Genomic DNA, 16891 nt, shown 5'->3' on the forward strand with positions numbered 1-16891 from the left:
CATTCCTGGAATGAAAATTTGCCTATGACATATTTATTCATTTAATTACATGCTAGAGTCTATTTGTTAATTTTTAAATTTAGGATTCTTACAATGATGTAACACTCACCTGATACTTTAATACATCCACATTATAATAAGAAGCAGCTGGATTTTGCTCTGATAGCTTCTTGAGGTAGATAGTAACAGCTTGCATGTTCATCCAAAAATCTTTTGTGTTAGAATCACACTGTGATGGATCACTGTATTATAAGAAATATTATTGTTATTTTATTTGACTTATCTTTATCCTTTGCCTTTGTGCAGTAATTTGGTGACCTAGGAAAGACTAGTAGAAATGAATCAAAAGATGGGATGAGGGAAAACAAAGATTTAGGGATAAAGAATGGAAAACAGCAGAAGCTTGACTGAAAGATAAGAAAGTGGAGAAAGAGAAAAGGATTAAGAGCATTTTAAAATAACTGTCACCATCACCAAAAATAAAAAGATAGTACAAGGCTGCTTAATGATAATAAATAATTTTGGTATTATCTTCAAATTAAATATTATTGTTCTAAAGAAGAAGGAAAATGTTTCTCAAAATGAAATTTCAGTTCTCAAAACAAAAGCACACAAACCTGAACACAAGTTGTGCATTTGGAAGAATCTGCTCCAGTCTGTTGATATTTTTCACCCTGAAACACAGCACAGCTGGAGATGGATTGCTAGTGAAGACTTTAATAATTCCACTTGGAAACGATACTGTCATGTCACCAGTGATCTTTACAATACACCTAGAATTGGGGATTTTGAAAAATGTTTAAATAAAATGCTTTAAGCTCCACTTAAAGCATATTTGGTTTAAAAAAACATACAATACACACATGTGTATATCTATATTCTGTATCATAGTTATGGATAAATTATTTTTTCAACTTAATTGTAAAAAAGGATTCAACATAAAATGCATACTCACCTAGCATTATCTTTTCCTGGAATTAAACTCCAAAAACAAATGCTTACACTGATAATGTTCCTTCATTTTACTATAATCATTCCCTGGCTGATCCACAAGGACATTACTTCCCTGGTCACACTATCCCTAGTTGTAGCTATTCTTCCCTCTCAACCCCCACAAAGCAGTGGGCCTGATGATGGTGGTGGCAATTTCCCCTTGCTCTCTTTACTTCTTCCAACCTTCTATCCCTTCCTTTGAAATGGGTCTCCTTAGTGTTACCTGGAGATTTGATCATATTCCTTAGTCTATTTACTGTTCTCTTTTCGTAATTTCTCCTTTCTTCTCTCATCTGCCATATTCCTTCCCTCTAATCTCTTTGCTTTAATTTTACAGAGGAAATAAAATAAGAAAAGAATGTCCTCACGCGCTCACTACTAATCTCCTCATCTATCTAACTTTCCAACTGTATCTTCTGCCCTCCATCCTATTTCAATAGATGACTAGTTTCTGTGCCTAGGGCCAATTCCACTAATTCTGCACTGGAGCTCATCTCCTCTTAAATACTGAAGGACTTCACTCATACAACTGTAAATAAAACCTTCTGATTCTACCATCTCACTGCTACCATTCCATTTCTCTGCCCTCACTGAGAGTAAAACATCCTGAAAGAGTTGTCTACATTTGTTCTTTCCAAATATAGCTGTCCAGATTTAAATTGCCGCCTGCTTCTGAACTCTCTTTCATGGCAGGCTTTCATCTCCATGATGCCACTAAAATGGCTTTTGAAAATCACCATTGACTTTCATATTGTCAATGATCAATTTTTCCTGACCTGTCAGCAGTATCAGACATGCTTCACATCTTCCTTCATGGAATGATCTATTCACTTAATTTCTGGACACTGCTCTATTGGTTCTCTCCTCTGCTCTATTGTGGCTTGCTATCTCAAACTCCTTTGCTAGATCTTTCTTGCCTTCCTGACCATCTCTCAGTCAGACTTACGTAGTTAACACTCTCTTTTTTCACCTACTCCGGCACCCCACCTCCCAGTTTATTCTCCACAGAGCAGCCAGATTGCTCCTTCCGAAAACATAGGTAATCTCATCACCCCTCTGCTCAAAGCTTCCACTGACTTCCCACCTCACCCCAAATAATTCTGAACTCCTTATCATGGCCTACAATGCCCAGCCTTATGTTGTACCTCTCTGGATTCACCTTTGACTACTCTCTCCCTTGTTTACTTCTGTTCAGTGACACGCTGTTTCTTGAATATTCTAAGTATGCTTTTATCTCAGGTCCTCAGGGTAACTAGCTCCTTCTTCCTGAAATGCTCTTCCCTCAGACATCTGCCTGGCTTGCTCCTCCATGTCTTTCAAGTCTCTGCTTAAGTTAATCTCAAAAAGGTTTTCCCTGATCATTCCATCTAAAATAGCAGCCCTCTATTGTTATTCTCAATCATCTTACCCTGGTTTATTTTTCTTGATAGCCATATATCAATACCAAATACATATAGCCATCTGTTTATCACTTTTCCTTTACTAAAATGCAAGCTCAGGAAAGAACTTTCTTTTGTTTATTGAAGTATCCTCAGGACATTTAGAGTCTTACAAATAGTAAGCGGTCAAATTATTTCATGAATGAATACAGGTTGAATAAACATTATGCAGGAAAAATAAAGGTGGTCATCCATTCAAATATGATTCTCTTTAAGAGAAAGAAGTTAAGTCCTTTCTAATTTTCTCCTTCTATCAGACTCTTGCAGGCTAACTCTCAGCAAGAGTCTCACATTAAACATGCATTGGCAATGTCAAACTTTCACCAAGACATACAATAGCCACGCATTCAGAGTTCTATCCCTAAACAGGTTGGCTGCCATCTGCTTCACAGATAATGTCAAACTACAGATGGGTGATAAATGCCCATAAAGCCTTGACAAGAAATGTAAATCAACTGGAAAAATGCCATCACCACTGCTGATTAGAGAGATATTTTAATTTGAAAAACAATCTTTGAATGACTATATTAGATAGCAAAAAGCAGATAAATAACAGAAAATCCCAGCCTAAATTGAGTAAAATATAAACTCTTAAAATTTACCAAGCTTCCCCTTCCCTACCCCAACACACACACACACACACACACACACACAAGTGTATTTTAAAACTAACTTGGTGGGATCTGCTCCTTTAAAGTAGGCATTAACAGATTCTGTAAGGGCAACTGCCACAGGTAAGGTGTCCTGACTTCCAAGGCTGACAGGGCTAGGACCCCGTGAAACACCTAGAATACATGTAATTCATCTGTTAAATTCTTCAGAAAGACATACATTAAATATTGACACGATTTACAATGTTAAACTACCACAAATGATCCTATTACTAGTTTCGATGATGTCCCAAATATAAATCTGCAGACTAAGAAATATAGCATAAAACCAATTGGAACATAACACAATGGAAAAGAAAAACTCAGGAAGCCATATCATACTGATTTTTTTTTAAAATGGAAGACACCAAAGAGTTAAGGAATGTTAGAAAGAAAAAGTCCCTGATTTGAAGAGCTACAATTACTAAAATATGGCTTTAAAAACATTAAATGCCAAATTCTCAGTTCTCCCAATCATATTCTTCAAGACATTAAAGATTCTTGTACTTAAGTTGTTTCCATCCAAGCAATAATGTTTCACATACTACTCATTATTGTTATAATTCTTTTTACCCTCCTCATTGTTTGATGCTTGTGTTACATTCACACATTACCTTGACTCAATAAATATTTCACTAATGAAAGTACTTAAAAAAAAAATGTTCCTGATATAAAGTTCACTCAGATTAAGACATGTTTAGAGTCAAATCATAAAAAGATGAATGTCTGTAAAATATAATAAAGTGTAAACAATTTTAACCCACATGTGTTCACTTGTTTTGTTTGTTTTTTAACCTAAAGTATCCCCTAAAAAATCATGTATTCTCTTTGTTTTTCTTCACAAGTGCACTCTTCCCATGTATGCCTTACCACTACTGTTACTGATTTTCCAAGTGGAGCATTTTATTTAATATATATGATGTAGTTTTGTAGTTTTGTACAAATACATAGGAGAATTTGTATAATTACTCATTTTTATTTTTAAAAAAGTGAACAACCAACAGTCTCATTATGTCGCCCTGGGTAGAGTGCTGTGGTGTCACAGCTCATAGCAACCTCAAACTCTTGGGCTTAAGCGATTCTCTTGCTTCAGTCTCCTGAACAGCGGGGACTACAGGTGACTGCCACAACGCCTGGCTATTTTTAGAGACGAGGTCTCACTTTGGCTCAGGCTGGTCTTAAACGCTTAACAGTCATCAGATAGTTTTACTTCAGATGTGACTTTCCTATAATGGAAGTCACTGAAAGACTGAGTTACCTTTGAGATTCCTAAAGTGTTAATTCTGATAAAAATCAGGACTGGCTTTCTCTGCCTCACAACTAAGTTTGAGATCCTACAAATAATGAAAAAAGATAATTTGTTAGCTTGGTATTCTAGATTTTGAAGGAATTTTTATTTAGAAGGTTCTTCTTAGTTAGAAAAATAGCTCAGTGATAAAAAATAGATGGAGAAAAGAACTGCTGCTTCTAGGCCACTGGGAAAAGTAAACCCCCCATAACAAGACAACTTAAAATTTCATGTGAAGGTAAGAAAGAAAAAAATCATGTGGAGATAAGGAACTCAATGACATAAAAACTTAGTCACAAAAATCACAACAGGTACTATTTGTTAACCACTCATATATGCCAGGCACTTTGCTAAGGAGGTATGAAAAACTGTGCCTTTTTGAAGGACAAGCAATAGTTGTGCAAAGCAGAAGCCAATAAATTAAGTCAGGGATGGGCTGTAATGTGAAAGGACATGCAGATCAAGCTGGAGAAGTGTTTATGAGCTACATCAGGTTGTGATACCTTATGGCACTAAAATCCCTGACAACATTTAAAAGAAACATTATTAAGCTTTTTATTTAGTAAGATCACTCTGAACACAGATTTTAGATTAAAGAGAAAAATGACTGTTGGCAAGGCTTCAAAGTTCAATCAGGAAAGAGTGATTACATGAAAGATAAGGAACTACCCAAGAGGCATTAAGTTTGGGGATGTATGTGACATAATGTTAAGAGAAAAGAGCAGACTAAGTATAAATTTACTAATTATAACTATGCAAATATATGTTTGTGCAGCAAGGAACTTTGCTATAAACTAAATTAGTTCAATCATCACTTTTTTGTTAATATGTTGTTATAAAAAAGAGGGTCATCAGAAATTCAGGAAAGCGTATTTCAGAGAAATATGAAGGCTATAATAATTTCTTCCCTTATTTTTTTACTGTGGTATAATAAACATAAAATTTACCATTTTAACCATTTTTAAGTGTACAGTTCAGCTGTATGAAATACATCCATAATGCTATGCCACCATCACCATCATCTATCTCCAAAACTCTTTTCATCTTGTGAAAGTGAAACTTATACCTGTTTAACAATAGTTCCCCATTCCCTCCTTCCTTCAGCCCCTGGTAACCACCAATCTACTTTCTATCTTTATGAGTTTGGCTACTCTAAATATCTCCTATAAGTGAAATCATACAGTATTTGACTTAGCACAATGTCCTCAAGGTTCATCCATGTTGTAATTTCCTTCCTTTTTAAGGAGGAATACCATCCCCTAGTATGTATAACACACTTTGCTTATCCATTCATCCATCAATGACATTTGGGTTGCTTCCACTTTGGGGCTATTGTAAATAGTGCTGCTATTAACATGGATGCACAATTATGTCTTTGAAACCTTGCCTCCAATTCCTCTGGGCACATACCCAGAAGTGCAATTGCTGGATCACAGGGCAATTCTATTTTTAATTTTTGGAGGAACTGCCATACTGTTTTCCATAGTAATTGTACCATTTTATATTTTCACCAACAGTGTATAAGGGTTCTAATTTCTCCACATCCTCACCAGTACTTACTATAATAATCTTTAAAAAAATAAATTATCAAATATTCTGTTAACATTCTCTTAAATATGAAATTAATGTTTTCCCTGAGTAACTCAATTCAAATGGGTATTTATACATAGTCAAAGGTATAATGTCTACTATTGCTTTATTTCTAAAAATCAAAAGAAACCTACAAAGTTATTCTTTTCAACTATTTAATTTGGGCATATAATATGAGAATTCTTCCAACAGTTTCCCTGTATACTGGTTTTTTTTTTTCTTCTTTTTCTTTTTGAGACAGTGTCTCACTCTGTCACTTTTTCTTTTTTCTTTCTTCCTTTCTTTTTTTTTTTTTGAGACAGAGTCTCATTCTCTTGCCCTGGGTGTAGTGCCATAGTGTCAGCCTAGCTCACAGCAACCTCAAACTCCTGGGCTCAAGTAATTCTCTTTGTCTCAGCCTCACAAGTAGCTAGGACTACAGGTACTCACCACAATGCCTGGCTAATTTTTCTATTTTTAGTAGAGATAGGGTCTCACTCTTCCTCAGGCTGGTCCCTGTAAACTGTTACACCCATTACTAAAATATTGGCAAGAAGAGGAAAGTACTAGAAAATAGGAGAAAAATGCAAAAGCCACTTACTATTTGGCATTTTCTCTATAGAATTTTCTATTTGTTTTCCTTTTAAGATCATATTGTAAAATGCCATGAAGGCTATGTTAACCAGTTTCATGAAAATATTTCAAATTGTATATAAAACCAGCACATTGTACCCCATGATTATATGATTTAATAAAAAAAAAGAAAAAAAAAGATCATATTGTATATACATACTTCAAAATAGTGAATTTACATAGGAAACATGTACTTAAGTCCCTTAAACAGAGTAATTTTATACTATATTATTCCAAATAATTTTTTTTCCCCAGTTTTTGGCTGGGGCCAGGTTTGAACCTGCCACCTCTGGTATATGGGGCCAGCGCCCTACTCCTTCGAGCCACAGGTGCCACCCCCAAATAATTTTTTAGAAATAAAAATTTCTTTATATTCTTAAACACATGGCAGTGCTCGTAGCTCAGTGAGTAGGGTGCTGGCCACATACACCGAGGGTGGCGGGTTTGAATCTAGCCCAGGTCAGCAAAACAATGACAACTGCAACCAAAACAAACAAAATAGCCAGGCATGTGGTAGGCGCCTGTGGTCCCAGCTACTTGGGAGGCTGAGGCAAGAGAATCTCTTAAGCCCAGGAGTTGGAGGTTGCTGTGAGCTGTGATGCCACAGCACTCTGCCAAGGGCAACATAGTGAGACTCCGTCTCAAAAAAAAAAAAAAAAAAAAATATATATATATATATATATACACACACACATAAATAAATAAAATACAAAATATATTCTTAAGGATATATTGTGCTTTCCAATTTTGGTTTAATTATTGCATATTTAGACATTTGTATGTTCTAAAAATGCAGAGCACTTATAAACTTGAATAAGGAGTACAGGGTACCCCCCTATAATGATCAAGAGTAAAAAACATAAGCTTACTCTCAATTATCTCCTACCTCTGTGTTTTTGACTTTGGCACTATCTGTGTCGTTTTAGGACAATAGCCTTTGAAATTAACATATTCTTTCTACTTCTTTTCTAATTTTGATAGCTTTTGAGTTAAGATTTATTGATACTTCTTAATGTTGAGGTAAAGAGAGCAGAGAAATGGAAGAATGCAAAAATATTACGTTTTTATCGTTGAAAATTTTGATATCAACAGATCCTATAGAGCAACTAGACATAATTAGCACAAAATTAAGATAGTTATTCTTGATTTCTGAAACACCATATGTTGCTGGAAAAGGAAAAGTTAGGTAACAAAGTATTTAGATACGCTTAAGGATCATTAGTCAACACATATATTTGCTTCTGATACAATACCTGGTGATGTGTCACAGTGCTTTTCAATTTCAGAGTGTGTCCCAATCAAATTATCATCTATCATATTTAAATAAAACAAAACATTGCAGGAAAAGAAAACATTTTCAAGAAACAAGAAGAAATCAAAATTTTAAGTCTAAACAGAGGGCTGAATAATCATCATGATAAAAAGAGATTTTTAGGTAGAGTTTAAACAACCTTTGTTGTACAAAATCCACATATAAGTGGACTTGCTTATATAATCACTTTTACCTACTTTTGGTGTCCTATTGCCTGCACTGGCTCAAACCAAAAGAAATCCATACCAATCAGTGAAAACTAAAGTTTCCATCACAAACAAAATCTTCTGAATAATTCAAAGATGATGGGAAAAAACAGAAGCTTATTTTAGTTATCTGCTGCCTGATTTTTAGGAGAGCCCATCTATGTTTTTTAATGACTAAAATATGAAAACAAAAATTAACAAACCATATATTCAAAAACATAAGAATGATGTATTCATTGAACCAAATAAAAGGACTTGTTTTAATATCTAAACTTATTAGATACATTCAGTTTACACAAAATTAAAAGATGGGGAAAATGCTATGTTCATTAAGGTATTGAAAATAGGATGAAGAGGACATTTAGAAATCAAACCATTTTATATTTCATTCTAGGCTCCAATACTTATGCTATCTTTTATAACAGCCACACACACACAAGATGTACTTCCATGTGAGTTGTGACAAATTAAATTGGATGTAATAAGATATGTTAATTAGGGCTATGGTTCTCAAACTCAGCATTTAGCAGAATCACCCGGAAGGCCTGTTAAAAGAGTGTTAGCCTCCTCCTGGAGTTTTTGGGTTAAAGGGTCTACATTTCTAACAAGTATCTAGGAGATACACACAGATGCTACAAGTCCAAGAACCACACCTTCTTTTTTTTTTTTTTGTGGAGACAGAGTCTCACTGTACTGCCCTAGGGTAGAGTGCCGTGGCGTCACATGGCTCACAGCAACCTCTAACTCTTGGGCTTATGCGATTCTCTTGCCTCAGCCTCCCGAGCAACTGGAACTACAGGCGCCCGCCACAACGCCCGGCTATTTTTTTGTTTGTTTGTTTTTTTTGTTGTTGTTGCAGTTTGGCCGGGGCTGGGTTTGAACCCGCCACCTTTGGCGTATGGGGCCGGCACCCTACTCACTGAGCCACAGGTGCTGTCCAAGAACCACACTTTCAACATTACTGAGTTAGTGCTCAGTTAGTGCAAATCGGTGATTTGCATTATCAAAGATCAGTCTATTACCATTCTAAAGCAGAGATTCTCAACCTGTGGGATATAACCCCTTTGTAACAATGAAAATACATCCTCCATATCAGATATTTACATTACGATTCATAAAAGTAGCAAAATTACAGTTATGAAGTAGCAAGGAAAATAATTTTATGGTTGGGGGTCACCACAACATGAGGAACTGTATTAAAGGGTAGCGGCATTAGGAGGCACTAGGAAGGTTAAGAACCTCTGACTAAAAGCCAGCAGCAGTAGGGATATATAAAATTTTGGTAAGAGGCTATTGTTCCTTAAACACAGCTGCTTTAAGTGGCTTTGCGCTTTGTTTATTTACTCATAATGAGAAAGAAAGGTAATAATAATTTTCAAAATGCAATTGTTTTTAAAACACGAACGTTCTCAGAAATGCAATTATCAGTTCATAGTAGAAAAAACTGCATATAATTTGCCTTCAACCATTTATATTAATTGGCAGTTTATAAATTTGACTCATTCTTAACAGCATGCTAATTTAGATTGCAAAACAGAAAAGGAAAATGTGGCCAGTTTGGTAATGCCAGGTGTGCTTCCAGAAAAACAAAATTTCTGTTAAACTTTTTACTAGTTCATTAAAAAAAAAAAAAAAAAAAAGTCTGATCACACACTGCATGCTAAATTTCATGTGTAATTGATAACCACTTACCTACTGTTGGAGTATTGGCAGCACTCAATGAAGCAGATGATGAGATAGAGGAAGAACTTTCTGCCCGGGCTAAAGGAGCAGCAGGAGGTGGGCTGGTATTGGAAGTTACAGGTGGGCTGAATGGCCTGGGCTTAAAACAAAAAGTTATTTATCAAAATGCTAAACATTCCCTGGTCAGAGAAAATTTTTAAGTTATCAGGTAAATCTAATATACCAAACCAAATTTACTGTGTAAGTTTCTTGTTACCCAAAATCAGAGATGCCACAGGTCAAATCATTTTCAAAAATATACCCAAAGCTGAAAGTTTTTACTTTTTAAAATAATGTTGTGGGGAGGGTCTTTGTATATAAAACGTTTTCTGTATTTTACAAGTATGCTTAAGATAGTCTCAGATGTTAAATTATTAAACACTACTCTTCTCCCAGACCGCTTTAGCAATGGGTTACTCACTTTACCCCTTTTCTGCATCTTTGACACCAATGAATACTAAGTCACAGAAAAAAATTTTAAAACTTTCTACCTAATTCGACAGATAAAAATAAAATTTCCAACTTCACTTTTATAAACAATTTGATATAGTTAGAGAAGTTTTTGGTATTATTTGAACTTTACTAACACTTTGCCTTATTTGCTGCAAATAATATTTTCTTCCCTAAATAATGCTTGCACCTTACTTTTGGAGGTTACAAACCTGTCCCATTTTCCTTTCTAATTCCTTATAATGCTTCCTCATTGAGAAGCTCATTCCGTACAGAGTTTTAAGAGATTCTTAATTCTGTTGTCTTCCCAATTTTCTAATTAAACATAAAAACAAATATGAAAACTGTAACTCCAATTCATTTACCTTTTACTTTGGTAAATGGATTTTTCCTCCTTCCAACTTCCTAATTATTCCAATAACACATTAGCAACACTACTACAAGAAACTCTATGCCCAGAAATTTGACAATGTGGAGGAAATGGACCAAGACCTAGAATCTCACCCCCTCAGTAAAATGGAAGAAACAATAAAAAAGCTTCCCAAAAAAAGGGGCGGTGCCTATGGCTCAAAGGAGTAGGGCACTGGCCCCATATGCCGGAGGTGGCAGGTTCAAACCCAGCCCTGGCCAAAAAACTGCAAAAAAAAAAAAGAAGGCCTGGACCAGATGGCTTCACACCAGAATTCTATCAAACCTTCAAAGAGCTTGTACCTATACTGCAGAACCTATCACAAAACACTGAGAAGGAAAGAACCTTTCCCAACACATTCTTATGAAGCAAACATCACCCTGATACCAAAACCAGGAAGGGACCAAACTAAAAAGGAGAACTACAGGCCAATTTTACTAATGAATATTGATGCCAAAATACTCAATAAAATCGTAGCTAACAGACTGCAGCTACACATTAAAGAAATTCTACATCATCCCTGAGATGAAGTAGGGTGTTTTAACATACTCAAATCCATAAAGGTAATTCACCATATCAATAGAAGCAAAAACACAGACCATATGATCTTCTCAATAGATGCAGAAAAAGCATTTGACAAAATTTAGCATCTTTTTCTAACATGAACACTTAAGAAAATAGGCATAAAAGGCACATTTCTGAAACTGAAGCCATCTATGACAAACCCACAGCTAATACACTGAAAGGACTAAAACTGAAAGATTTCCACTTAGTTTTGTTTTTCTTTTCTTTCTTTTTTCTTTTGGCTTTTCCACTTAGAACTGGAACAAGACAAGGATATCCTCTATCACTCAACATAGATCTGTAAGTTCTGGCCAATGCAATCAGGCAAAGGAAGCACATAAAGGGCATCCAAATCAGAGCAGAGGAGGTCAAACTCAACCATAAGACTCCTGGAAGTGATCAAGAAATACAGTAATGTCTCAGGGTATAAAATCATTGTCCATAAAACAGTACCCTTTGTATACTCCAATAACAGCCAACTTGAGAAGCAAATCAAGGACACAATTTCCTTCATAGTAGCTCCAAAGTAAATGAAATACCTAGGAATATACCTTCTAACAAAAGAGGTGAAGGATCTCTACAAAAAGTATTATGAAACCCTAAGAAAAGAAATAGCATAAGACATTAACAAATGGAAGAACACAGCATGCTCTTGACTGGGAAGAATCAACATTGTTAAAATGTCCATACTACCAAAAGCAATCTACGGATTAAATGTAATCACCATTATAAAGCCAACATCATACTTTGAAGAACTAGAAAAAATAGTTCTCTGTTTTGTATGGAACCAGAAAAAAACCCGTATAGCCAAGGCAATTCTTACTAATAAAAACAAAGCCTGCAGCATCACTCTACCAGACTTTAGGCTGTATTACAAGTCCACAGTGATCAAAACAGCATGGTATTGGCACAAAAACAGAGACATAGACATATGGAACCAATAGAAAATCAAGAGATGAAACCAGTCTCTTATTGCCATCTGATCTTTAATAAACCAAACAAAAGCACACACTGGGGAAAAGAATCTATATTCAATAAATGTGCTGGGAGAACTGAATAACCACATGTAAAAGACTGAAACTGGACCCACAGCTTTTACCCCTTACAAAAATTGACTCAAAGCCGGATGTGGTGTCAACACTCCTGTAATCCTAAAACTTTGGGAGGCTGTGGCGGGTGGTTTGCTTGAGCTTAGGAGTTCAAGACCAGCCTGAGCAAGAGTGAGACCCTGTATCTACTAAAATAAATAAATAAATAAATATAGAAAAACTAACCAGGCACTGTGGTGGGTGCCTGTAGTCCCAGCTACTACTCAGGAGGCTGAGGCTTTGCCTCAGGACCATTTGAGCCCAGGAGTTTGAGGTTGCTGTGAGCTGTTATGCTATGGCATTCTACTAGGGGCAGTGGAGAGACTCTATGTCAAAAAAACAAAAACAAAAACAAACTTAATTCAAGATGGGTAAAAAAATTAAATCTAAGACATGAAACAATAAAAATCCTAAAAGAAAGTATTGGAGAAACCCTTGATCATGTCTGAATGGGGAAAGATTTTATGAAGAATACTTCAGTGGCAATGGCAACAACAATAATAAACAAATGGAACTTAATTAAACTGAAAAGGTTTTGCTTCATTAAGGATACAATAATTAAACAGACAATCTTCAGAATGGGAAAAATATTTGCATATTACAAATCTGGCAAAGGGTTGATAACTAGAATCTACAGAGAAATCAAATTAATCAACAACGAAAAAGAGCTAACAATCCCATCTATCACTGGGTAAGAGATATGAACAGATCCTTTCTGGGGAAGACAGATGAATGGCTAACAAACATATGAAAAAAATGCTCATTGTCCCTAATCATTAGAAAAAGGCAAATCAAAACCACTCCGAGATATCACCTAACCACAGTGAGAAAAGCCTACATCACAGAGTCCCAGAGTTGCAGATGCTGGTGAGGATGTGGAGTAAAGGGAACACTTTTACACTATTGGTGGGACTGCCAACTAATGCAGACTCTTTGGAAAGAAGTATGGAGAATCCTCAAAGAGCTTAAATTAGACCTCCCATTTGATCCTACAATTCCATTACTGGCATCTACTCAGAAGAAAAAAAATTATTTTATTATAAGGAAATTTGCACTAGATTGTTTATTGCAGTTCAATTTACAATCTCCCAGATATGAAAATAACATAAATATCAATCAACCCAGGAATGGATTAACAAACTGTGGTATATGCGGTATAACAAACCATGGAATACTATTCAGTCATAAAAAGATAAGAGTCTTTACATCCTTTGTACTAACCTAGATAGAGCTGAAACACATTCTCCTTAGTAAAGTGTCACAAGAATGGAAAAGTAAATATCCAATTGCTCAATACTAATCTAAAGCCAGTAGACAATCTAATACACGCCCACATAAGACAAAAACTCAATTCAAGTTGTGGGGAGGAGGAACAAAGAGGGAAGAGAGTGGGTAGGGAGGATTGATATGCTCCAACTTAATGGGGACAATGTAAGCACACCTCTTGGGTGGGACATAAGTACAAGAGGGACTCTCCCTAACAAATTCAAACATAGTAACCTAGTTGTTTATGCCCTCACATTATACTGAAATTAAAAAAGGGGTACATTTAACTTAATTAAAAATAACCTTTTCCTGCTTAGAATAAGACAAGCACAAAACTATTTATTTAGTGCCTTCTATGTGTCAGGCCCTGAATTAAGAACTGATACAAAGCAGTGAACATGAAAGATAACTGTCTTCAGTTATTTGAGGAAAGAAAAGCAAAAGGCAAAAACAAACAAAACCTTCTAAGTGTTGAAGTACCAAATTAGTCAATTCTTCACTGCATAAATATAAACATACAGATACATACCTTTTTTTTTTTTTTTTTTTTGAGACAGAGCCTCAAGCTGTCGCCCTGGGTAAAGTGCCATGGCATCACAGCTCGCAGCAACCTCCAACTCCTGGGCTTAAGTGATTCTCCTGCCTCAGCCTCCCAAGTAGTAGCTGGGACTACAGGCGCTCACCATAATGCCTGGCTATTTTTTGGTTGCAGCCATCATTGTTGTTTGGCAGGCCGGGCTGGATTTGAACCTGCCAACTCAGGTGTATGTGCCTGGTGCCTTAGCCACTTGAGTCACAGGCGCAGAGCCCAAATACACACTTTTCATAAAAATTAGATTTTACTGCACAAAGTGTTTTACAATTTGTAACCCTCTACCCACTTAATTATTTTTTTCCAAGTACATCTTTTTGATAACTTTACTTTGATGAATGGATTTTCCCACTTCTCATTTCCTAATTATTCCCATTAGCAACAATAGATTGAAAAAAATGCAATTGGTATTAATGCAGTTGTGTATGTATAAAGGTAAAGGTGGTGCAGGATGAACAGATACTAGATTCAACAGGTGGTCTGAAACTTACAAGCATGGAAAAAGTGATGACATCAACTATGGTGGGGGACATTTCTTTTATGGCAATACAGCTCCATGGCCAATGTAATGTGATTGCATTTTTGTAGAACATTTATAAGTTTTTAGAGAAAGAGCAAAAACAGCTCTTTTCCCAAGTGGCTTTCTCTTATTTTAGAACTGTGCTATCTAGTACTGTGGCACAAGCACTAGAAATGTGGCAGGTCCAAATTTAGATGTGCTATAAGTATAAAACACAGAGCATGTTTGCAAGATTTAGTATACACACACACAAAAAATGTAAAATCTCCTTAATAATTTGTATATTGAATACATGTCAAAATATTTTTATATACTGGTAAAAAATATTAAAATGAATCTTGCATTTTTACTATTTTAATGTACCTATTAGAAAATTTAAAATTACATGTTGCTCTTATTTCTACTGGACAGCACTGCTTTAAGACAGTCATTCTCAAATGTTAGCATGCATCAGATCACTTGGAGTGCTGCTTAATACACAATTGCTGGGCCCTTCCCAAAATTTCTGATTTTTGTCTGCCAAGTTCTCAGGTGGTGCTAATGCTGCTAGTTAGACCATACTTTGAGCACCGCAGAGATGTTTTGTAAATAAAGGTACCAACCTAGCTACAATTTCTTATTTTCTCTATGTATGGTGACTTTCGGGACATGATGTAGAACAATGAGGGGCTCTCACTGAGTGGGGAGGGTATAATGAGAGACTCCTTTGAGCATCCAGTAAAAGTTAGGAGCCCTCTTTTCAGAAAAATGCACATACAAGCATGCAGAAAAAAAAGCACGCAATGTACAGCTGGACAGCATTTAAAATTTAAAAGTATTTAAATCACTTTCTAAAATTTTTTGCTAAAAAAAATGCTTGCTAAGACATAAACATACGATATTCATTAAGATATCATAGAGCTAAATGTCAAATTTCTAAAAATTTTGGAAATTCAATTCTGACAACAATACAAAAAAATTGAATACTTATACATTTCAATACTCTTTGCAGTCATTTCAAATGGTGCTCCCTTCAGGAAATTTCTTTTTTTTTTTTTATTTCATCTATAGAAAATGTTTGCATTCACTTTCTTTCTTTTTTTTTTTTTTTTATTGTTGGGGATTCATTGAGGGTACAATAAGCCAGGTTACACTGATTGCAATTGTTAGCTAAAGTCCCTCTTGCAATCATGTCTTGCCCCCATAAAGTGTGACACACACCAAGGCCCCACCCACCTCCCTCCATCCCTCTTTCTGTTCCCCCCCATAACCATAATTGTCATTAATTGTCCTCATATCAAAATTGAGTACATAGGATTCATACTTCTCCATTCTTGTGATGCTTTACTAAGAATAATGTCTTCCGCGTCCATCCAGGTTAATACGAAGGATGTAAAGTCTCCAATTTTTTAATGGCTGAATAGTATTCCATGGTATACATATACCACAGCTTGTTAATCCATTCCTGGGTCGGTGGGCATTTAGGCTGTTTCCACATTTTGGCGATTGTAAATTGAGCTGCAATAAACAGTCTAGTACAAGTGTCCTTATGATAAAAGGATTTCTTTCCTTCTGGGTAGATGCCCAGTAATGGGATTGCAGGATCAAATGGGAGGTCTAGCTTGAGTGCTTTGAGGTTTCTCCGTACTTCCTTCCAGAAAGGTTGTACTAGTTTGCAGTCCCACCAGCAGTGTAAAAGTGTTCCCTTCTCTCCACATCCACGCCAGCATCTGCAGTTTTGAGATTTTGTGATGTGGGCCATACTCACTGGGGTTAGATGATATCTCAGGGTTGTTTTGATTTGCATTTCTCTAATATATAGAGATGATGAACATTTTTTCATGTGTTTGTTAGCCATTCGTCTGTCGTCTGTAGAAAAAGTTCTATTCATGTCTCTTGCCCATTGATATAAGGGATTGTTGGCTTTTTTCATGTGGATTAATTTGAGTTCTCTATAGATCCTAGTTATCAAGCTTTTGTCTGATTGAAAATATGCAAATATCCTTTCCCATTGTGTAGGTTGTCTCTTTGCTTTGGTTATTGTCTCCTTAGCTGTACAGAAGCTTTTCAGTTTAATGAAGTCCCATTTGTTTATTTTTGTTGTTGTTGCAATTGCCATGGCAGTCTTCTTCATGAAGTCTTTCCCCAGGCCAATATCTTCCAGTGTTTTTCCTATGCTTTCTTGGAGGATTTTTATTGTTTCATGCCTTA

General features: G+C 35.8%; 1 protein-coding gene across 1 annotated transcript in view; it reads right to left on the bottom strand.

Moving 5' to 3' along the window:
- Window positions 1–16891, bottom strand: part of FCHO2 (FCH and mu domain containing endocytic adaptor 2) — a 149189-nt gene that overhangs the window by 10369 nt on the left and 121929 nt on the right. The window contains exons 21-24 of the mRNA XM_053598655.1: window positions 9783–9912; window positions 3106–3217; window positions 618–773; window positions 110–242 (exon numbers count right to left, since the gene is read on the bottom strand). Of these exons, the coding sequence (XP_053454630.1) occupies window positions 110–242; window positions 618–773; window positions 3106–3217; window positions 9783–9912 (531 nt within the window). The remainder of the gene's footprint in view (window positions 1–109; window positions 243–617; window positions 774–3105; window positions 3218–9782; window positions 9913–16891) is intronic.

The sequence above is a fragment of the Nycticebus coucang genome, chromosome 1 (genome assembly GCF_027406575.1).
Source record: "Nycticebus coucang isolate mNycCou1 chromosome 1, mNycCou1.pri, whole genome shotgun sequence".
In the NCBI taxonomy this organism is placed as follows: Eukaryota; Metazoa; Chordata; class Mammalia; order Primates; family Lorisidae; genus Nycticebus; species Nycticebus coucang.